Source organism: Kogia breviceps, chromosome 3 (assembly GCF_026419965.1).
Source record: "Kogia breviceps isolate mKogBre1 chromosome 3, mKogBre1 haplotype 1, whole genome shotgun sequence".
NCBI lineage: Eukaryota > Metazoa > Chordata > Mammalia > Artiodactyla > Physeteridae > Kogia > Kogia breviceps.
Window position 1 is genome coordinate 8,494,081 of NC_081312.1, and position 23,788 is coordinate 8,517,868.

At 40.0% G+C, this 23,788-nt stretch overlaps 1 protein-coding gene and 1 non-coding gene across 2 annotated transcripts; both read right to left on the reverse strand.

The window, feature by feature from the left end:
- Positions 1–3,260: 3,260 nt before the first annotated feature.
- On the reverse strand, positions 3,261–23,771 carry GSKIP (GSK3B interacting protein). Its single transcript, XM_059056097.2, has 3 exons — positions 23,685–23,771; positions 7,510–7,768; positions 3,261–4,960 (listed from the first exon to the last, which is right to left on the reverse strand). Exons 2-3 carry the CDS (start codon positions 7,765–7,767, stop codon positions 4,799–4,801), a joined length of 420 nt encoding a protein of 139 aa, XP_058912080.1. The 5' UTR covers position 7,768; positions 23,685–23,771; the 3' UTR covers positions 3,261–4,798.
- Positions 22,685–22,811, reverse strand: LOC131754182 (small nucleolar RNA SNORA27). Its single transcript, XR_009335215.1, has one exon. It is a non-coding gene; the product is annotated as a small nucleolar RNA SNORA27 (small nucleolar RNA).
- Positions 23,772–23,788: the final 17 nt, after the last annotated feature.

Below are 23,788 nucleotides of genomic sequence, written 5' to 3' on the forward strand. Positions count from 1 at the left end.
GGGCGGGGGGCGGGGCCTCCGGTTTCCTGCGCCAGGAGTGCTTTCCCTGCCCAGGGCGCCAGGCAGGCCGGCGTCCCCACCCGGGCCCCACTCTCCCCTGCTTCACGCCGGGGGCCCTCGGGCAGGGCGCGCCCTGCGTCCCTTTCCTCTCTTTCATTCGGTAACTCCGGAAACACGTCCCAGTGTCCACCCGACACGGAGCACTAAAAATACTGATGAATCTGATGAAAAGGTAAAACCCGCAAGCCTAGGCTTCCCCTGAAATGCTGGAGTGAATTAACGTGCCCCTGTGGGGCGGCCTGACCAGGAGGGCGTGACGTAATCCTCAACTGCGAAGAATGGCTGTTGCCACGGAGTTTAGGGGTCACGGTGCGGTCCCCAGCGTGTGCTGCCAGTCGCTGCCTGGTCCACGGGGCTCAACTGGTTTAGCAGTTCCGGGGCCGGGCTGGGAGTGACCAGCAGCCGTTTGTGCCGGGGATTCACTCCCACTGACAAAGGGATAGACTTCAGACTTTGCCCCTTTCCAAATCAGGTTAGACACGCAGCTGCCGAGATAAACCGACAAATTAAAAGATGCCATTCGATTGGTCTTATCACAGAACCACAAAGGTCGTGGTGGACTATATATATATATATATATCCTGTTATCTTAGAATAGTAAATATTTTTGTGCTTTAAACATTAACTTGTTGAATGTAAATATTTAACACATGGATTGACTGTGTACATTTTTTTCTTTTTTTTTTTTTAAATACTGATTGCCTCAGAAATTGGAGATGGCCAGGGAGCTCCAGACAGCCTGGAGGTTCTGGGCACTCAGGCATTTGGGAGACTAGGCTTTGACTTCCAGCTCTGCAGCCATTTGTGGGGGACTGGGGCCAACCTTTCAACCTTACGCAAGCTGTTAAATTGGCTGTAAAACAGGGGTGAAACCACCAACCTAACAGGGCGGTCAGGATTAAACAAGATATATGAAAGCACCTTCTGAAGTGGTCTCCAAAAGTGAAATTGCTTTTTTTCTGCAACGCTGAAGCACACTTCTACCAATGGGAGTTTTTCATTCCTTTTTTCGTCCCCACCCCGACTCCCTTTCCTTTTATACATATGTCTCATTGAAACTTCTGTTTTGATAAAATAACTTTGAAATTTTGCAGACTTAATTTGGGAACAGCTTGCTCACAGCAACACTTTTAGTATCAGCAAAAAAGTGCTGTCAATTTAAATGTAAAAATACTCATGTAAGACCAGTACAAAACTTGATGGAATACATACTCTTCAGCATTCTTTCAAAAGGTCTCTTGGATCAAATATTCTAGAGTTCACTAGTTGCCTCATTTCCAGATTTTCAGTTTGACCCTATTGACATGCAGTTAAGCAGGTAAGTACTTTTATTCAACCGGTCATGCTACTGTAACTCATTTTTCTTTCATTCTTGTTTACATTACTGATAACATGTAAATGAGCCAGTTACAAGGGGATGGCTTCCAGAGAATTTTATATCACATTGGTAGGTTAGGAAAGAAGATTCTATTGATCAATTCTATTATGCCAACTAAGGGATCTTTCTTCTCCTGTTATTCCTTTCCTCTTTAAAAAATTTTTTTATATTTTAGTTTTTATTGAAGTACAGTTGATTTACAATGCTGTTAGTTTCGGGTGTACAGTAGAGTGATTCGGTTACATGTATAGGTTATTACGAGATATTGAGTATAGTCCTCTGGTTCCTCTTTCAAAATCAGCTTTCATGTAACCACAACGTTCAGGGGATACTTTTATTGACACACATGGGGACGGTTGGTGGAGTCAGAAGACATGGGTTCTGACCGTACCCTCCTGCTCACAAGGTGGGCTGCTGAGAAAGTGCCACAACCTGTCCAAGTCTCAGCTGGACATGTCTCACACAAAATGAAGGGGTAAAAGGCAGAGTGCTTAAGTCAACGTAGCACATCAGAATCTGTTTTCCTACCCTGTTCCCCCTTTACAATCAAACCACACATTTCGAGTTTTTGAACACTGGCGAGAGAATAGTGCAGTGTTGTGATGGGAGAAGCGAATGAATGCTCAGTACCCCAGTAGCTGCTGATTCGCTGTGTGGGATGTATAATGATTGATTCTGGAGCTGGAGGAACGGTGGGAAGAGTGTCATCGTGGGAAATGAGGTGTGCACTCTCTTCATAATCACACTGCCACTTCAAGGATCTTGGGAGAACAAGCACAGCTCAGCACAGGTTGATTGGTGCTTTTGCTAGAAAAGGATGTTCTTCAGCTGGTTTGAACACCGTCATCTATTGCATTTCCCTTCTCTAATCAGTATATAAAAGCTAATGTAGAAAATATGAAAAAGAAAATGAAAATGACCCATCTTACCACCTAGTGATGAGTACTATATTAACACTGTAGGATAGTTTATTTCATTTTTCCTTCTGTTACATATAAGATTATTTTTCAAGTGTAGTTTTAAATCCCTTTTTTCCTGTAGTATGATTTTCTCCAATTTTAATGGCTGCATTTTTTTCCATCAAGAGGATCTGGCACAACTTAACCACTTTTTAGAGCCTTTTCAATTTTTCATTAGCGAAAATGACATCCTTGTTGTATATCTTCTGCTCAATCATGTCGCTATGCTAGATTTCTAGGCTGTTACCAGCACAGAAGTTATAAGCTTTGTAAAGGCTTTATTACCACAATTTTCCAGAAAGGTTTCACCAATATATCTTCCAATAGAGTGTAACTATGCCTCTCACTAAATCGTTATTGATATATTATATTTAAATACGAGAAACTATGAAATTATTAGGTGAAACGGCTCAACACAGCTAAGCCTATTTTCCTTTCTTGAATTACTGGTCTGGTCGAACACCCTTCAAGTGGTTACTGGACATCTGTATATTTTTCTGAGTTGATCATATTATTTGCCCCTTATTCTCATTTTTTTCTTACTGACTTGTAAGAGCTACTTATTCTCTCTTTTTCTTTTGGAAGTGAAATCAAGGCTTCATTTATCTGGTTAAATTCTTTTAAAAATCTAGGTAAAATGAAGGTTTTAATATCTAGTGGAGGTTTTGATATGTGTAGTTCTATTATTAATGTCTTCTCTCTCTGTTGCTCTTTCAGAGTAATAAAAAGAGCAAATCACTTCACACCGAAATGGAACAATACAGAATTCAAAAATGGCAACGGAATCTCTCGGAATCAAACGTTTATCACAAAACGAACGCTTTCAATTTTTAAACATGCAATCACTTTTCTTCATACTTAACTCAAAATTAGTAAACAGAATTTTATTCAGACTTTACAAATATCCTTTACATTTAGCCTGAGATTAAGCATGAGAAAGTTCAACCTGAAGTTAGACTTCATTACCCAAACACTTCAGCATCTGAAAATAAAGCTGAGGATGAATGTTCATTTATCAAACATCATTTAAGCATTCCAATAAACTCTGACAATGAATAGTGACCCAAACCAAACTTTAACTTGCTCTGGTCTACATGATCTTCAGAGCCTAAAAGTACCTATTATTTAATAATGATTTTTAAAAGTCTTCAAATGACAAATTATGAACGTGTGTCCAGATGTGCAATTTTAGTTCAACATTTCTATAGTTGCTGCTTTAGACGAGTATTAAAAAAACAACTCCCCAATGCTTATTATTCAACATGTACTTGAAAACATGTAGCAGCATGGTATAGTTTATTTTTATAAATATTAGTACCTGTAATAAAATATAAAATACAGAGTCTCCATTTTTCAAATATTAAGTCTCTGAATGCTTCATTCATCCTTTGGTTTCAAACCCATACAATGCACTCATATGACACTGCAGATTTAGCATTGAGACAGAACACTGTACATCTGTTGGGGAAGGAGGGGTGCTGTGGGAATACCAAAGCGCTACATCATAGAAAGGAAACGTTGAAGCAAAAATACTTTCTGAATATATACTGTACATCATGTAAACAAACATTCATAATAAGAATCAACACAGGCCAAAATACTGTTTTCTAGGAAATCAGAGTCTTTTTTCTTTTAAATCACACACACTGAAGATGCTTTTTGTTAGGAAAAGAATGGAGCCTGTTCCTATATTTGCTTATGTGCTTAAATAACTTGGAAACAAGTAATTGTTGCATTCATTTGCTAACGGTTTGTCCTCTTACTTGGCTGGCTGTTGCAAACAGGAATACAGTACTATTTCAGTACCTGTTCTTCATGTAATACTAGCTACGTAATATAGAATTCATCTTTATCAGTCCATATTAATAATATAAATAGATTACATGAAGCAGTGAATTTCAAAATTTGTGCAGTGGAAACCAGTTGATAATTTGTTTCCAATAAGGCTAGTAGCAAAATAATTACTACAAAGTCAGTCCAAGCTAGTAGCAAACCCCTGATTAGTAAGCTGAATCAAAGTTTGAAGTTAGTTTATTTCCTATATTACTGTGCAATTCTAGAATTTCCTCTGTAAGAGAGAGTGCTGGCAGCATCAAAGTCCTGCAATAAGAGAATGAAATACTGATTAGGTTTTCAGAATGCCAGAGATACTATATGAAGAAATCTGAATGTCTTAATGACGGTGTCACAGCAATGGCCTCAGGATTTCCTTAATGGATCACAAACTAAGAAAGACAATTCATTAGTCAATCAAGTTCTGAATCAAAAGCCTAAATGTGAGGCACAAAGTGATAAAGACACAAAATCAAAGATGCATTGTCTACTATGACCATCTGGCAGAACTGCAAGCTTTCGGTCAACACTGTGCCAGCAGTGGCCTCTCTCACAGGACGGAGCTTAGTCATGACTGGCCATCCCTTTTCAACGCTTCCAGTCTCTGAAGGAGTGCATTTCCAAAGGCTTCCCGGTAGGCGGGGCTAAGTGTATCCAACAAGGAGTAGACTGTTTCATGGTAGGGAGTCTGTAAATGATCATCCACCTGGTCGAAAGCATAACCTACCACCTACAAGAGAAATGCAGGAGTGAATACATAATCAGATTTCATCTTGGTACAGAAAGCAAAAAAAACCCCCAAGTTTTTACATGGGTCATTCTCTGACATTATGTGTTTCTCCATCAATAGTCAGAATACACATATTTTTAATACAACCTGTAATATTTAAGCAATTCATAACGTACAGGAACACCACCAGCAAAATGCTCTCATCATAATTTTTTTCTCAAAATTTAAAAGGTCTGTTTTACCTACTCTTGATCCTGAAGGAAAATAAAATACAGAAAGAATTTTAAAAGCTATGCAGGGCTTCCCTGGTGGCGCAGCGGTTGAGGGTCCGCCTGACGGTGCAGGGGACGTGGGTTCGTGCCCCGGTCCGGGAAGATCCCACATGCCGCGGAGCGGCTGGGCCCGTGAGCCGTGGCCGCTGAGCCTGCGCGTCCGGAGCCTGTGCTCCGCAACGGGAGAGGCCACAGCAGTGAGAGGCCCACGTACCACAAAAAAAAATAAATAAATAAAATAAATAAATAAATAAAATAAAACATACTTCTATTTATTTTGGTTTTTTTTTTGGCTGCACCACACGGCATATGGGATCTTAGTTCCCTGACCAGGCAACGAACCCGTGCCCGCTGCCTTGGAAGCACGGAGTCTTAACCACTGGACCACCAGTGGTCCCCAAGCTTCTATTTAATTCCACATATATTGAGGGTCTTTTTATAAAGGTACTATAATAAATATATTTATTATTACTACAGTATTATTAGCCCATATTTTTATCATAATTTATGTGATCTGGACTTTGTATAAAGAATTATAAAATTTATTTAAAGTTTTCATTCTGCTTTGTAAGTAGTCATCTGAAATGCCACTTTCATTACTAATACATTACTTATCTGCTCAACTTTGTGAGATAAAAGGGAATGTTATTCTGTGTGCTTCTGTGAGTTTTCTCCCTTTAAACACAGCTAAAGCTTTTTTCTTCAACAAGATTATAAGACCTATATCATGGTTCACCAGCACAGTGCAGGGCAAAATCAACTTAGGTTTAGCTGACTTCACTAAAGCTTGTGAATTCCCCATATGAACCCCACATTTTATGACATCTAGTCAAGCCACAGGAGATGCAAGTTTATGCTAGAAATAGAAGCAGAGTTGTTGTTATTGCACCACTTCGGGACCATGCTCTGTCCCAGCACTTTCTACAACATATTACAATTTTGTTTGCCCCTCTCTTATCCCCACTAGACTGTGGTCTACCTGGGGACAGGGATCATGTCTTATTCGCATGGTTTGATTTCTAATTCCTGACACAGGATAGTTACTCAATAAATGTCAACTGAATCAGACTGAAAAATAAATATTTGAGTACTTACATGCCAGGTTTTATAACTGATCCAGATCTTTCTGCAAACTTTATTCACATAACCATCCCCCAAATCCTTTTCAGTTTTTTTTTTTTTAATCTCCAACTTACAGATAAAGAAGTAGGGACTCAGGTTGACTGACTCACCCAGGTCACTTAAATTCACATGTAAGACTTCTGACTCTCATTAGAACCTTTCCTACCTCACTAGAATTAAACAGTGTCAGACAGAATTAATTTACCTGGGGTCATTTATCTCTACTTTCAATTTGCCTATTTCTATTTAACTTCCACTTCTAAAGATTGCAAGTTTTTGGTACAAATTTAGGAAGGGGAGCACAAATACCAGTTAACTCCGGGACAACTCCCAAAGCCTCCCAAAGCCCAGCCTCAGCCGTCGGGGAACTAAGGGTAATGACGATGCTGGCCTTGCAATCGGCTTCCATGTAAGTGATCCTCTATCAAGGGATACACAGAACACTCGATCACATACATCTTAGGTAAATTGAATCTAGTGAAATAAAGAGATGTTCATGTGCTTGTTTAATGTATCACATGACATTTTTACTTGCTTAAACCCTGTGCTCTACTTTATGATACTGCGTATCTTTGGGAGAACTATCCTTAACAGATATAGAAACAGAAAAGTCAGAGATTTTTGACCAAGATAGAAGGTTATTTATTTTGGCTGTGCCACACGGCCTGCGGGATCTTAATTCCCTGACCAGGGGTTGAACCTGGGCCCTTGGCAGTGAAAAGTACAGAGTTCTAACCACTGGACATCCAGGGAATTCCCTCAAGTATGTTGTTTCAATAGAAGAGACATTTATAAGAGGTGGGAAAATAGTCAACACAATGGCTGCAAAACTCATCCAATGCAGAGAATGCATAATTCTGGTAAACATATTTAGCTAGAGATAAGAAATAAGTTAATCTGGGGGGTGATGGTTACAACAAAATACTCTGCAAATCAAATGTTTTTTCTTTTTCAAAAAATCCAATTCTCCCATGTTGGCTGAAAGACTTTAGTGTTAATAAAAATTCCTAGGGAAAAAGCTTTCCCTAAAAAAACTTAGAAGCTACTGAGTGTCAGCTTCTCATCTAACACTCTGCCACTCCGTGACTCCCGGCCCTTTTTGATTAAGTGGTAAAGATGCAATTTTTTTTTTTTCCTAAAGAGAAAATAACTTACCCTGAGCCCGGCTTCAGTGAGCTCCAGGCAGTATCTATTCCTTTCTCTTGTTTCCACATTGATATAGGCCATGTCGTCTGCACAGCGCAGGGTTTTTGAGACAAACATGGTGTTAACAGCAAAGAGAACATCATTTACAACTGCTTCAGCTTCCAGTCTCATGTCTTTCATATCAGTTCCTTCAAAGCCATTAAGTTCTGCATCTTCTTCAAATCCTGACACACTGCTCAGCTCCATGGGATTACAGTCTGTTTCCATTCTGCAAAAATGGAATATAAATGGATATAAAACTGGCTTATAGAAAGACACTCCACACACTAATGTTTGATTGAAAGCAGTTATGCCTTACAACTGCTACTTACTGGAAAACATTAATGAGTTGACAACTTTTAGGGAAAATATTGCCTAAAACCATTTTCAGTAGTTTTTCACAGCAAAATTACAGATACCTATAGATTAAAAAAAAAAACCAAAAAACCATAAAACTCCTGTTCTCCACTTCTCCTCAAAAGGTTAATCCCCATATTGGTACGAATTCAGAATATCAGTTTTTATCTATTTCAAACAATGCCAATGTAAAAATCCTAGTACCTACTTCTTTTTAAATGTATTATTATTTTTCTAGGATAGATATTTAGAACTGAGATTGCTGAGTCAGAGTATATACTCATTTTAACTTTTAATAGATACTGCTGAGTCACCCTTCAAAACAGGCTGTACTGACTGATACTCCACCAACAGAATAGGAAGGACTGTGCTCTTTTTTCACCACACCCTTTCCAACCCTTTTTAACATTTGCCAACTTGAGAGGCAAAGAATGATGTCTCATTGAATATGTATATCCTTGATTAAACAACCTTTGGGTATTTATAGTATATTTTTAGTTCCAAGATCATACAGCTATTAAAAAAAAAAACAAATAAAAATGAACTAACTTGTTTGAAATCAAAGTTTAAGTCTTTACCTACTAAGGTACACCCTCAATAGTTCCTTTTATGACTTCTCGATTTGGGGTTTTGCCTAAGAAGCAACCTTCCCCATTCCACGATTACAATTTAAAATGCTCTAAACTGGGCTTCCCTGGTGGCACAGTGGTTGAGAATCCACCTGCCGATGCAGGGGACACGGGTTTGTGCCCCGGTCCGGGAGGATCCCACATGCCGCGGAGCGGCTGGGCCCGTGAGCCATGGCTGCTGAGCCTGCGCGTCCGGAGCCTGTGCTCCGCAACGGGAGAGGCCACAGCAGTGAGAGGCCCCCGTACCACACACACACACACACACACACACACACACACACACACACACACGCTCTAAATTATCTTTTGAATTCTCTATCTCTATATTTAACTCTTTGATCCGTCTGGAATTTATCCTGTGTAGCTTTATTTTCCAAGTGGGATAGCCTATTGTCCCAACACCACTTACTGAATAACTCTTTTTACTATTTACTTGAACTGGCTCACATATTATACTTTGAAAAATATTATTTCTCGTGCTAACTTGACCCAATATTACTGCCAGTCTGCTATGTAGTTCTTGCTTCTCTTCTGTGACTGGGGGAGCAGTTGAGTATTGTTCAAAATTCTAAATGTACGGATGAGAAAAGTTAATAAATGTGAGATTGCTTTGGAATGTAAAAACAGCTTTTCAGAGTAAGATATACTTTCTTTTTACCTGTAGGCTTTAAAAGTAAATTAAGATTTCATTTCTCTGATATGGATTAAGCACCCACTGTCCTAAATGTAGGACGACTGTTCAACTTGTTATGAACATTTATTTGTACTGTTTGTCTATGACCTTACAAATTCCATCCCTTTTTCTAAAGTTACAAGCTTGTGCCCTATCTGTGTGATGTTCAAAATCCTCTAAATTAATGGTTCTCAATTGTGGCCACAAACCCCATCTGAGAAACTGAATCAAAACCTCTGGGAGATTTTTCTGGGTATTTTTTCAGAGTTTGTGGGTGATTCTACTGTACAGACAATGATCTGAATTATTAGCAAAAATCTTAAGGTGCTAGAGTTCCTATAGCTGCAAGTCATCTGCACATTATAAAAGTCAAAACTATTTGCTGGGGCTTCCCTGGTGGCGCAATGGTTGAGAATCCGCCTGCCGATGCAGGGGACGCGGGTTCGTGCCCCGGTCCGGGAAGATCCCACATGCCGCGGAGCGGCTGGGCCCGTGAGCCATGGCCGCTGAGCCTGCGCGTCCGGAGCCTGTGTCCCGCAACGGGAGAGGCCACAGCAGTGAGAGGCCCACGTACCGCAAAAAAAAAAAAAAAACTATTTGCTAAAAGCAACTTATGATAAACTATGTAAAGCTCTTTCAAAAAACTACATAGCAAACTAGTACAAATAATATAATCCTCCAATCCTCTTTCAACTAATGATACGTTTTAAGGGTCCTTTATCTTGTCTCTCACAGCACTTTACAGGATTAGTCACTCACTACTAACAATACAAGTTAATTATAAATTTATCAATTATTGCTGGAGGAATCTGTCAGGTAACTGAAGTCTAATGTTGACTTAGTATATATGAAAGTGAAAATATTTGATTTTCTTCTTTCTCTAGAGATAATCATTATATTCCTTAATATTACACTTGGTTTTATGTATAAGAAATGAGACAGTTTTATTTTTTTACGAAGTCAGTTTTGAAGATTTTGAAATGTGACTGTCTACCATAAATCTCTTAACATCCCAAATGCCAAACATCTCTATTTTGCTCAAGTAATCAAATACCTTAACTACAGATGACAGAAATAATAACTGTTACATGAAGAAGATGTTTATATGAGAAAGCTTGACAAGAGTCAAGCTTTTAAAGAAAGAGCCTAATTCTTTGCAACTAGGACCATAGGGATATGATAAGCCTAAGAATCCAATACTAGAATATAAGAAATCCTCACAGGTCAGTAAAGCAGGTCATCAAACTGTGTGTAGTAGTTAGCACTAAGGGGCAAAAAAAAGAGAAAGACACCTTTCCTGAGACTCTGAACTTTCAGATTTTTCTCTGAAATGCTTCTGAATGATGCATTAAATAGGAGACACATCCAGAACCTTTGATGATACATAAGAATTGATAGATTTTAGTACTGAAGCATTATACAAGGTAACATGTTAAGCTAACATTATTTTAAGGTATTACAATGATCTTTTATTGGTATGACAAGCTCTTGATTATTTATCAATATCCTTTCCCCTTCCTAAAAGCACCCAGATTTTCCAAGAGGAATCATAATACCTCCCCTTCCCCTATTTTTCTTTTTTTAAGTTTTTGGCTGCACCCCATGGCATGTGGGATCTTAGTTCCCCAACCAGGGACTGAACCCACGCCTCCTGCATTGGAAGGCACTCTTAACCACTGGACTGCCCAGGAAGTCCCCCCTTCCCCTATTGAGTAAAGTAACCAAGCAATTTGCGTGAGATTGACCCCAATCCCAGTTGAAGACTGTCCTGAACTTTAACAACACACCGAATTCTTCCCAGTCATTTTATTTTTTAAAAATATTTAATTTTTTATTTTGCTGCATCAGGTTTTAGTTGCAGCACCCGTGGTCTTCACTGAGGCATGCAGGATCTTTTGTTGCAGCATGGGCTTCTCTCTAGTTGTGTGGCATGTGGGTTTTCTCTCTCTAGTTGTGGCACACAGGCTCCAGGGCGCATGGGCTCTGTAGCTGTGGTGCGCGGGGTCCAGAGTGCATGCACTCTGTAGTTTACGGCACATGGGCTCTCTCATTGAGGCACGCGAGCTCAGTAGTTGTGGCGTGTGGGCTTAGTTGCCCCGTGGCATGTGAGAGCTCAGTTCCCTGACTAAGGATCGAACCCATGTCCACAGCACTGGAAGGCGGATTCTTTACCACAGGACCACCAGGGAAGTCCCTTTTCTAGTCACTTTAATGCAGAATAGTTTACAGCACACAGCCCCGGCTGTTCCTGGTAGCCATCCCAAGATGAGGGAAACTCAAGGATGTTGCTGACAATGGGAAAAGAACAGAGCAGAGAGATTCACAGAGAAATGAAGCCCGAGCCCTGAGAGCTGCCCAACCTTTGCACTTTTCAATTTTTGCAGCCAATAAATTCATTATTTTACTAGCAACTGAAAGCATACTGAATTAGGAGTCTACCCAAAATAAAAAGCACTCATTAATCTAGCTCTTCAACAGCTTTATAGAAGAGGTTTAAAAAAAAATGGAACCATATTTTTGTGCCTGTCATGTAGAAAATGCTTAATAAAAGCTTTGTAGAATGTGAGTATCAACATGTGTATTAGTTTCCTATTGCTGCTGTAACAAATTACCACAAACTTAGTGGCTTAAAACAACACGAATTAATTTTCTTACAATTCTGGACGTGAGAAATCTAAAATCAAGATGTTAGCAAGGCTGCATTCCTTTTGAAGCCTTCAGGGGAGAATCTGTTTCCTTGCCTCTCTAGCTTCTAGAAGTCTCCCGCATTCCTTGGCTCATGGTCCCTTCTTCCTCCACCTTCAAAAAGCACATCACTCCAATCTCTGGTTCTGTGGTCACATTATCTCCTTTTTCTGACTCTTGGCACCTGCACTCCCTTTTATAAGGACCTTTGTGATTGATTATATTGGACCCACTTGAACATTCCAGGATAATTTCCCCATCCAAGGTCCTTAACTTGAACAAACCTGCAAAGTTCCTTTTGCCATATAAGGTATTGATAATATAGTCACAGTTTCTGGGGATTAGGACATGGACATCTTTGGGGGGGTCATTACTCTGCCTACCAGTCTCTATATCCTATCAGCAGGGAAAGGAGTATAAAGGTAGTCAGAGACTTCATTTTCTGACTTTCCTTTTTGGAACAGTCATAATTTACTTTTAAAAGGAGGTCCAGTGTACCTGTCAAGCTCACTGCCTTCTTTGGAAAGGCTCCTTAGTCACAGGTTTCATGATTTGTATTCTGTAACTCCAGCACCGTGATACAGCGAAATGAACTGGGTTTGGGTGTTTTAATTAAAGTCACCATTTCGAGGCTGGCAAGGGGTTTATGAATTGTCTTGAATCAAGAGCTCTGTCCAACTACCCGATTCTGGATGGTGACTGGCTCATCCAATCAGATCCTCTTTTGAGGAGTATGAACACAGAGCCAAAAAACATGAATTCAGTGTGTGATGAAAGCAGCTACAGAAGCAAAGCAGGGAGCAACTGGGTAGCCTTACCAATGGGGCACTAGAGAAGTGGTTTCTATACTTTGATTATTCATCCCAGTAACTAAAAATATTTTGAGCAGATACCTCATCATATGTATATTTATTTACATATAATATCACAATTAGCATATCAAAATACATAAATATGAATTTAAAGAGAAGGTAAAATATGAAATATAAGCTTATTTTCTTCTTACTTCTCAATGGATTATCTTGTGTACCCAACTGTAGAAGCCTGCACCATTGAGGATGGGGACATATACGTCCATGCTGGTGATGGGACAGCTGCTAAAATTACTAATGAAACATTAGAGATGCTGTCAGGTTACCAGAATGGTTGACTCATCAATGTGATTCCTGTAAAAATCCCTGGATTCTTCTGTAGGCAAAACAACTCATCATTGTATGAGAAATTCTAGACCAGTAGAACTCTGTGCAATGATGGAAATGTTCTTTATCTATGCTGTCCAATACAGTAGCTGCTAGGCACATGTGGCTATTAAGCACTTGAAGTTTCGCTAGAGTGACTGAGGAACTGAATTTGAAATTTTATTTAATTTTCATTCATTTAAATTTAAAAAGCTAGTAGCTACTGTATCACATAGCACAGGACTCTGTGAATACTTGTGGATAATATAATGAACAGAGTTTATATTACTGTCGAAAAAAATCAATAGATATAAAGGTACTAAATTCAGCTTATTTTATATGAGTACCAAGATTTGGAAATAGGTATGTTAGAAGATCTATTTTGAATCTTAGTTAATCTATGGAGGGAAATTAACTGTCAGTGTTTCATTGGTAAAAACCAATGAATTACTTCTATTTTTTAATCTTTTCAATTTAGACTCTATGTTTATATATCCAGCACTTTTCTAAGCATTAGAATACTAATTAAGTATGTTTACTGGTAGTTTACAGCCTAATTTGGGAAATAAGACAGGCACATGAAATATGTACACAAATATTAATGCCATGCACATGAATCGTAACATAAAAAATGTACAATTAGGGAAAACAATATGTCTTGGTCCTACTACAAACTTACCACTACACTTGTATAAACTTGGGCTGGCCATGTAACCTCACTGGTTTTCTCACTTATAGAATAAGGGGGAATGAACGGGAAATTCTTTACTGTTCTTGAGAGCTCTGACATTCCATGATTTATGACATAACTGTTAGTTACTATGGGGCTTGACTCATGGAACAGGTCAGTCAAAATTGGGCTTGAATAAATACAGATGAAAAGTTATGGATAAGCAGAGAAGACTTGAGAGTTGTGAAGGAGTCTTCAGAGGGAACAATGCATAAACAAGGTCCAGGGTGTGGCAGAAATTTAAGGAAATTAGACTAGGTAGTCCACTACAAGGAAAATGCTAAGAGAATAACAGATAGGAATGGCCCAATGTGACAAGGTGCTAATACCTAGACAACAGAATTTGATTTTGATACAACAGACTGCTTTAAGCTCTTGAGAATGGGAAGAGCAATGTTTTTATATTTAAAGTAGGTTCCTTGTAGGCAGTATATAGTTTGGTCCTGCGTTTTCATCCAATCTGATAATCTCTACCTTTTAATTGGAGTGTTTAGACCATTTGTGTTTAATATGATTACTATGATTATTGATATGATTACTATGATTGACGTGTTTACTATCTTGCTGTTTCTTTTCTATTTGTCCCATCTGTACTTTATTCCCTTTTCCTTATTTTTCTGCCTACTTTTAGACTGACCATTTTTTAGGATTCTTTTACATCCTTTGGTGGCTTACTGGCTCTTTGTTGAACGTTTTTCGTGGTTGCTTTAGAGTTTATAGTATACATCTTTAATTTATCACACCTTCAAGTGTTCTTATACCACTTCATGCATAATAGAAGAACCATACAAGAGTATATTATACAGTCTTTGAGCTATTTTTGTCATACATTTTACTTCTACATATGTTAGAAACTTCATAATACATGTTATTTTTGCTTTATTATTATTGTTTTTAACAGTGTTTGTTTGTTTTTTGGCCACACATCATGGCTTGCAGGATCTCAGTTCCCTGACCAGGGATTGAACCCAGGCCACAGCAGTGAAAGCCTGGAATTGTAACCACTAGGCCACCAGGGAATTCCCATTATTTTTGCTTTAAATAGCCAGTCACTTTTCAAAGAGACTTAGGTAATAAGAAAAATGCATTTTATATTTAACCATATGGTTACTATTTCTGATGCTCCTCATTTCTTTGCATTGATCTACATCTGCATCTATGATCTGTATAATTTTTCTTCTGCCTGATGATTTCCTTAAACATTTCCTGTAGTGTAGGTCTGCTTTTGACGAATTCTTTCAGCCTTTCTATGTCTGAACAAGTCTTCCTATCACTTTCATTTTTTAAAAAATAAACTTATTTTATTTATTTATTTTTGGCTGCACTGGGTCTTCGTTGCTGCGCGCAGGCTTTCTCTAGTGGCGACAAGCAGGGGCTACTCTTCACTGCAGTGCGCAGGCTTCTCATTGCAGTGGCTTCTCTTGTTGCAGAGCACAGGCTCTAGGCGCATGGGCTTCAGTAGTTGTAGGACGCAGGCTCAGAAGTTGTGGCTCGTGGGCTTAGCTGCTCCATGGCATGTGGGATCTTCCCGGACCAGGGCTCGAACACGTGTCCCCTGCATTGGCAGGCAGATTCTTAACCACTGTGCCACCAGGGAAGCCCCACTTTCATTTTTAAAAGATATTTTTGCTGGGTATAGAATCCTAGGCTGACGTTTTTTCTTTCAAGAAAAAATGTTTCCTTCAAGAAAAAATCAAAGATGTTTCTCTACCATCATCTTATTCGCACTGCTTCCCATGAGAAATCTGATGTCATTGTTATCTTTGTTCCTCTTGGTGTAGTTTTTCTTCATGTTTCTTTTGCTTGGTGTTCACTGAGCCTCTTGCACCTGTGGGTTCATAGATTTTAGCAAATTTGGAAAAATTTTGGCCATTATTTCTTCTAACATTTATTTGTCTCTCCTCTCTTTGGGGAGTCCAATTTCATGAATATTAGTCCAAGTGAAGTTGTCCTACCCCTATGCTCATTTTTTCACTCTTTTCCTTTTTGTGTTACACTTTGAATAGTTTCTATTGCTATTTAAAGTTCTTTTCTAATCTTTTCTTTGCTGTATCTAATCTCTTATACTTGGGTTCTTCTTTAAAAAACATATTTTTCACAGTCTCTACTTCATTTGCTCAATCTTTTCTCTAATTTTTTTAAACATATGGAATAATTATAATAAATGTTTTAATGTCACTGTTATTTCTGGGTTAGTTTCAATTGATAGATTTTTTTCTAATCGTTATGGGTTGCATACTGCTTCTTTGCATGCCTGATATTTTTGGATTGGATGCCAGACTAAGTGGATTTTACCTTGCATGGTGCTTGATATTTTTATATTCCTATAAATATTATTGAGTATTGCCCTGGGATGTAGTTATCTGGGAAAAGCTTGATCCTTTCAGGTCTTGCTTTTAGGCTTTTTAAGGCAGTATTAAAACTCATTTGGTCTCTGGTTAATTTTTTTCCCACCTAGAGGCAAAACCTTTCTGAGCACTCTACCGGATGGCCTATGAATTATGAGATTTTTCATTCTGGGTGAGAGGAACTGGAACTGTCACTGGTCCTGTTTGAGCTCTAAAAATTCCTCCAATTCTTTTGGGTAGTCTCTGCCCCAGCCCTGGGGAGTTTTCTCACAACTATGTGTCAATCAGTATTCAGCTGCAGACTGGAGGGGGATCCTCTGTATATATCCACGGCTCTACGAAGCTCTCTACCTTCTGGTACTCTGTCCTAGCTGCCTTGGCCTTCCTCGAATCCTAGCTTCTTACCCTCAATTCAGGTAGACTGCCAGTTCTACCTGGGTTTCCTCTCCCAAGGCCATGCCTAGAAATTCTCTCCAGGCAATAATCTGGGGCAACAGTTTGCATCTTGTCTCTCAGGGATCACTGTCCTTCACTGCCTAATATCCAAAGTCTTAAAACCATTGCTGCATGTATTTTTGCCCACTTTTTTTTGTTGTTTCAGGTGAAAGGGTAAATCTGGTCCCTGTTACTCTATCTTAGCCAGAAGTGGAAAGCTGGTTACAGTTTTCAGCTAATTTTGGAATCTTATTTCATCAGTTTTTCTTTCATTGATTTTGATCTCTCCTATATTACTTTGAATCAACTTCATCATCTTGTTGGTTCTTTCCTTAATGAGTTAAATACATTTTTGACACATGATTACTAAATGTTTATATATAAGACTCATGTTTTTAACTTAAAAAATTATATTTTGACACTACTTTTAGACTTTGAATCCTTCCAAATTCAGTTTGGACACATCTGTTTCAGGATTCTGTATCTGATCTCAAGGTAGAGTTAATCACTATATCCTCCTTCCTTAGAATTTGTTTTGATACTACTGTACTTATCATACCTCACTGCAAATGAAGGTCTGTGGTGTCCATATCACCAGCACAGTGTCTGGCATAAAGCAGATCTTCACTGAATACTTTCTGAGTGAACAAACCAAAGGAAAAATACTAACTTTCTGCTTCTCAAGCTGTAGTACTCAGCTCTGTGACACAGGGCATACAAAGCTACAGGATAAACATGATAGACACTCCTGGAAAATACACATCACTGCTAGAGTAACAATGTTATGAAGTATGATGCAAAATTACGTACAATTTTAAAGCAAATGGCAGCCTCAAGCCATGTCCTCTTTAGGTTATGTTTCCCCACCCCTAGGGTTTCCTTTGCCTCTGACTGAAATACATGAGTGAAAAATAAGTAAGAGAAGGACTGCTTTAACTCAAGGAATTAACTAAAAAAGCTGAAAATTCCAGGCACTGGGTCTGGGGGTATAAAGTTAATAGGCAGAGGTTGGAGCTGGTGGAAGAGTGGAATGTTAGTACTGGGTGGGCCCTTCTCTAAGTCTTTATAGCTCTTCCCACTTCAGTTATAATAATGCTCTTTATTAAAAGTTAAGGTAATTATTGATAGCTCTTACTTCTGTTGGTATAATTTGGAGGCTGTGTTAGTGTTTTTGGAGGATTCATGAAACTGGTTATCAAGATATTAATTACTAAGTCCTTCATTCTCTATTTCTTAATTTTTTATATTCTAATTTTCTATGGCAGAAAAATGTATTATGTTTGTAATAAGACAAAAAACTTTAAAAAATGTGATGTATTAGAAAGTATGAGGTGCAGGAAGCAGAAACATTTTTCTTCTTAGAGAAGCCAGACTACTAGTGTTGGGTCTTCGTTGCTGTGTGTGGGCTTTCTCTAGTTGTGGTGAGTGGGGGCTACTCTTTGTTGCAGTGCGTGGGCTTCTTGTTGTGGAGGATGGGCTCTAGGCGCACGGGCTTCAGTAGTTGCAGCGCGTGGGCTCAGTAGTTGAGGCACATGGGCTCTAGGGTGCATGGGCTTCAGTAGTTGTGGCACACGGGCTCTGCAGCTGTGGCTTGTTGAGCTCTACAGTGCAGGTTCAGTAGTTGTGGCGCACGGGCTTAGTCGCTCCTCGGCATGTGGAATCTCCCCAGACTAGGGATCGAACCCGTATCCCCTGCACTGGCAGGCAGATTCTTAACCACTGCGCCACCAGGGAAGTCCTAAGATAGTTAAAGTAACTGGCAGCTTCAGTTTCAAATGAAATGAGAGCTTTGAATTTATCTGCATTTCAAACTACTGTTTTGAAAGTAAAATGAATAAAGTTGATTAATTCCCAACATTTAGAATTCAGGTAAAACTAAAGCTAGTTTAAACTTTATTTTCTGTAACACATAACATTTAATGTTTTCAACAACTCTGAGATGCTTATTTTGAAATTAAAAATTTTAAATCAGAATCATTTGCAGCATTACAAACATACATTATTTGTAATTCAAATAAAAAGGGCTTATCTTTCCATTTGTACACTGATTTATAAAATTACTCTGCACCCCACTTTCAACAAAGACACACATACACAACCTAGTAATAACAAATCAAACCACCAGAATTGTATTGTGCTTCAGCTGGTTAAAGAGGAAGGTGATGGTGAAGAAATATATAATGTTCATTTGAGAAGTCTTTTTTTTTTTTTTTAAAGATTTAATTGGCTTTATTAGGCAGTTCATGAATCGGGCAGAATCCCATCTGGCGACTAGAAGAGTACTCCTCCTAGAAGTCTTTTAAACTGTAAAAAATAGGCAAGAACACTACAACCCTGTAAACAACCTTTCCTTTGAAACCAGAAATAGTGAGATTCTAAGACTAAAATATTGAATGCTTAAGAACTAAAACCAAAATAACTCCAGAAATTAGTTTTTTGTTTCTATACAACCCACTAGGTTATACAGAGGATTTGGTATTATATTTAATATAAGGTACATTCTAACCAACATAAATCAATATCTAAAGAGATATGAAATAGAAAACCTCTTTGTTTTCCATTCAAACTCTAAATTGGCTCTCTACCAGACTCTGAGCAATATTTTGTTGCCAGCATCTTCAAATATTGGAATACCTTATGGTTGCTTTTAGTTATTCTGGTAGATTGCATCACCTTGCAAAAAGTTTCCAAATGATTCCTTATAACATCATCCATAAATTATTTAGGAACCGCTCTTACTTCATCTGTTGGTATAATTTTTGGAATGTGTTAGTGGTTTGGGGAGAATTCATGAAACTAGTTATCAAGATATTGTTCACTAAATTCTTTATTCTCTACTTGTTAATTTAGTAGACTTTGTTTTGTTTCACAAATTTACAGCATGAAAGAGCTGGCAAAAGACTAGATTTCTCCTTGATGACAAAAGAATGGGCGTAGAAAGACATACGACTTTCTGCGTGTCTACAGCATGGAAAAAGAACAGAGCCAGAACGATTTCAAGAGCAGTATACAAATGTCAAATTTACATTTTGAAAGAAAGTTCGACTTTTTCAGTTGCCATTACAACAGTTAGCTGAGGGCTGGAATGTAATATCTTAATGATGATTACAGTTGACCCTTGAACAACACAGGTTTGAACTGCACAGGTCCACTTATGCATAGATTTTTTTCAATGGTAAATACTACAATATTACACTATCCATGTTGATTGCATTGGCGGATGTGGAACTGCGTATATGCAGGGCTGACTATAAGTTGTATGTGGATTTTCAGTTTTTTTTGGGGGGGTTGGCGTCCTTAACCCCAGCGTTGTTCAAGGGTCAACTGTACTTTTATTTGTATCATACATTGCAGTCTGGAAAATCCTCTCAACATGAACAAGAAGTGGTCATATGGTGTGATGGTTAAAGGGCTCTTTTTTTTTTTTTTTTTTTTTTCCGGTACGCGGGCCTCTCACTGTTGTGGCCTCTCCCGTTGCGGAGCACAGGCTCCGGACGCGCAGGCTCAGTGGCCCAGCCGCTCCGCGGCATGTGGGATCTTGCCAGACTGGGGCCCGAACCCGTGTCCCCTGCATCGGCAGGACTCTCAACCACTGCGCCACCAGGGAAGCCCTAAAGGGCTCTTTTGAACAGACTGATCGGGGCTAGAATCTCAGCTCTGCCACTTACTCTGTGACTTGAGGCAAGATATCTTAATCCCTCTAGTCACACATTCTGCCTCCCTAAAATGAAGCCAACAGCAGCATTTACCTTAAAGGGATCCCGAGAGAACTAAATGAGTGAATATATGGAAAACACTTAGCATGGTGCTGGACACGCAATAAGCTCAAGAAATATTATCTGTTAATTGTTAAAAATAGAGTATTTAAATATCTTTAAAGAAGAAAGACTAACCTCTGACCTAAGCCCTTTGACTCCAAGTTCCGTGCTCTTTACAGTATGTGGAGTGGCTGCAGTTGCGGCCTTTCACGGCTCTGAGAAGCACGAGACGCAGGAACACTATTATCTTATTCCTGTTACCTCAGGCACAAGTCTTAAAATGACAACAACATCTCAGCTTTTCTTTTATTTCACATGTTAACATGGATTTCTTTCATGGATGATTTTTTGACATGGCCCATTCAGCCTCTGGTATATAGCCTCTAACCTGTCATTTCAAATCTTTTCTAGAATTTTTCCGAAGTTGACAATGTTTGGTTGGTAATTACCTTCATCGTCCTCCCTTAATTAATGTTAGCTGTTAACATTTTGTGATAGTACTTTGTCTTTGGTAAAACACAAAACGCTGTTAGGATGGGTCTGTACCCTATTTGAGCTAGAGGAATAATAATGACAGATCCCAAACCTTAACAATTTATGCTGAATTTCTCCTAGAAAGCATAAAACGCACCTGGCAACACACTTAAGACTGTGAAGGGAACATGTTTGTTTTTACAAAATCTTCTAATTTTTATTTCCCTTTTCTGATATTTGAAATTTCACACATTCTATGGACAGTCTGAATGCAATTCCATATTCCAAAAGAAATCACTTACTTAACATTTCAACTTGAAAAGAAGTCAACTGTACTCATTCATCAAAAGTCTGGTTCAAACCTCCCAAGGTCTAGTCTAATTCCCTGCCAGATTGGATCCCAGTTTCATACCACTTTGTTCACACTCCTTTTATGGTAAGCATTACAATTATTCATAAACATGGCTTATTACCTTCCAAATATATCCAGAATCCAACTGCTGTTTCCCATCTTCGCTTCTATCACTCTAGTCCAAGCCACTGTCATCTCTGCCTGTATTACTGCAGTATCTTTCTAACTGGTCTTGCTTTTCCACCTTTGGTCCTCTCATCTCCACAAAAGTCTATTCTCACCACAACAGTTAGCATGATGCTGTAAAAATTTTGGCCAGATTATGGCACTGCTTTCCTCAAACCCATTCCCCGACTGAATAAAAAGGCAAAGTCCTTATAGTGGCCTACGAGGCCCTATATGACCCCTCCCCCCGCAAACCCCCAGCTTCTCTTTCCTTCCCTCCCTTCCTGACGTTCCTTGAACTCGCTAAGCATGCTCTTGCCATGGGCCTTGCATTCTGCTGTTCCCCCTGCCTAGAAAACTCTTGCAGGTATTCACTTGCCTTGCTCCTCAGCGTTCCCTAAGTCTCTGCTAAAATGTCACCTATTAAACAGGAGAGGCCTTCCTTTATCCCCTATATAAAAGTGGCACATCTCTCTGCTCTCCATTCCCTTTATATTACTTTATTTTTTTTCTACAGCACTTACCACCACCCGGCATATGACATGTTTGATTACTGTTTTGTTTCCCCTCCCTTCAATAAAATGTAAGCACTCCATGAGGGCAGGGACTTAATCTGGTCACTGCTGTATCCCCAGTACCTAGAACAATCCCTGGCACGTAGCAGGCAATCAGTAAATATTTACTGAATAAAGGAGTGACCCCTTCACTATAGAACATAAGCTCCTTGAATTCTTCTTTACCTTTTTCACATCACCAACTGTGGAGACTTTCATTCAAAGGACCCTTAACAAACATTTAAACATGAATGAAGAGCAAGGGAACTGAAGTTACCAAGAATGCTTGGGACAAGTCGACAAAGAATGAGGGGTAGCAACAACCCCAGCGCCTGCGTACAGTGGAAAGCACCCTGGTTCCAAAATGCAAAGGTGGCTGTGGAAGGGGTACCAGAGCTTTCTCCACCTGCCAACACTTGTGGGCTCTGTTAGTACTTCTAAGGCACTGGTGAAAGTTATCAACATACAAACAAAATCTTCTTAACCCGGTCGTCTTAATTCACTATTTTTTTTCTTTCGACAGTTTCATTTATTAACTAACCATGAACCTTTTTACCCACAGATAGGATAAATCAACAAAGTGTTGGCAAATTTAAAATCATTTACTAAATCTTACTGAACGGGGCCTTGAGGCAAACATCCCCACTTTTAAGCTCTCTTCTAATGATGTGACAGACTCAGTTTTTTGGTAGAAATACCAAATAATTCAAGCAAAACCGGACGGCTAATAAAATTTACAACTTACACTCCGAATACTAGAACTGCTTAGTGACAAACTCCACAAGATTTCCCAGTAAGCTTATTACAGTTTGTTTCCTCTTACAGGTTACAAGACAAACACCCAGTGTGCCTGAGTTTTAAAAGGGTATTTTCTTTGCTCCCCCGGAATAACCAAGAAAGACAGGAGTCCAACTGGTAAAGCGAAAGGCGGGTTTAATTCACTATTCTTGACTAAACTGGATGTATCGGCACTCCGCTGGTTCTCTACGGATACCGTTTAAGTTTCCTAACAATATCTGGAGATAAGATATTACTAACGTGCTCACAGTTGGCGAAGACTCCGAGAGGGCAGCGGCCGCTGCGAGGGGGCTCGGCGAATGAGCGCCAGGGGCGGGATTCTAACCCAGGACCCTCGGCTTCCGGGCCACGGAACACCCGCACGCCGGCTTTCTCGGGGGTGGACCAAGTTAAGAGCCGGCTCCGCCTCTACAGGAGTTGCCTCCTAAAAGGCAGAAACACGGCTGCGCAGATTCCCAGAGCCGCACAAGTACTTTGCCCAGGTTTCCGCGGGGTCGGAAGGTTCTGGTATCGATCAGGGAGAGCAGTTCTGCCCACAAATGCCTAGAAAGCTTAAGTGTCTTGGTCGCTGGCGCAGCACACGCAGAATGAATAAAGCGCTTTGGAAACTGCAAGCCTCTAGACAGACAGTAGCGAAGCTGAAGCTCCGGAAAACAATACCTGAATGAGGCGGGCGACGAATAACTTGCTGACTATGGGTACCGTCCAGTACGGGGGGTGGGCGTCGGGGGGGGGCAGGGATGCTCGAGAGGGGCTGCAGCCCTCCCCGTAGAGCCGGCGGCGTCCGAGCGCCCGTTTCCGGGGTCGGGGTCTAAGCTGCCCAGTACGGCCCAGGCCGTATCCGCCCCCAGACACCTCCCCCTCTCAGCCCGGGCACCGGGCCACTTCTGCCGTCGCCCCTCACGGCCCGGCCTGCAGAGCCACGTCCGGCTCAGAGGGCCCCCAGCTCGCCCTCGAATCCCCCTCGACCCCCGGCCGGCCTCCCGCCGCCTGCCCCGCGAGTGCTCACCTGCGCACGCCCCACGTCCTCCTCTTACTCCCTCCCCAGGCTTCTGGAAGCGACCTGCGGCGCCGCCCCCTCTCCTCCCCGCCCGCGCCCCGCCCCCTCGGAGC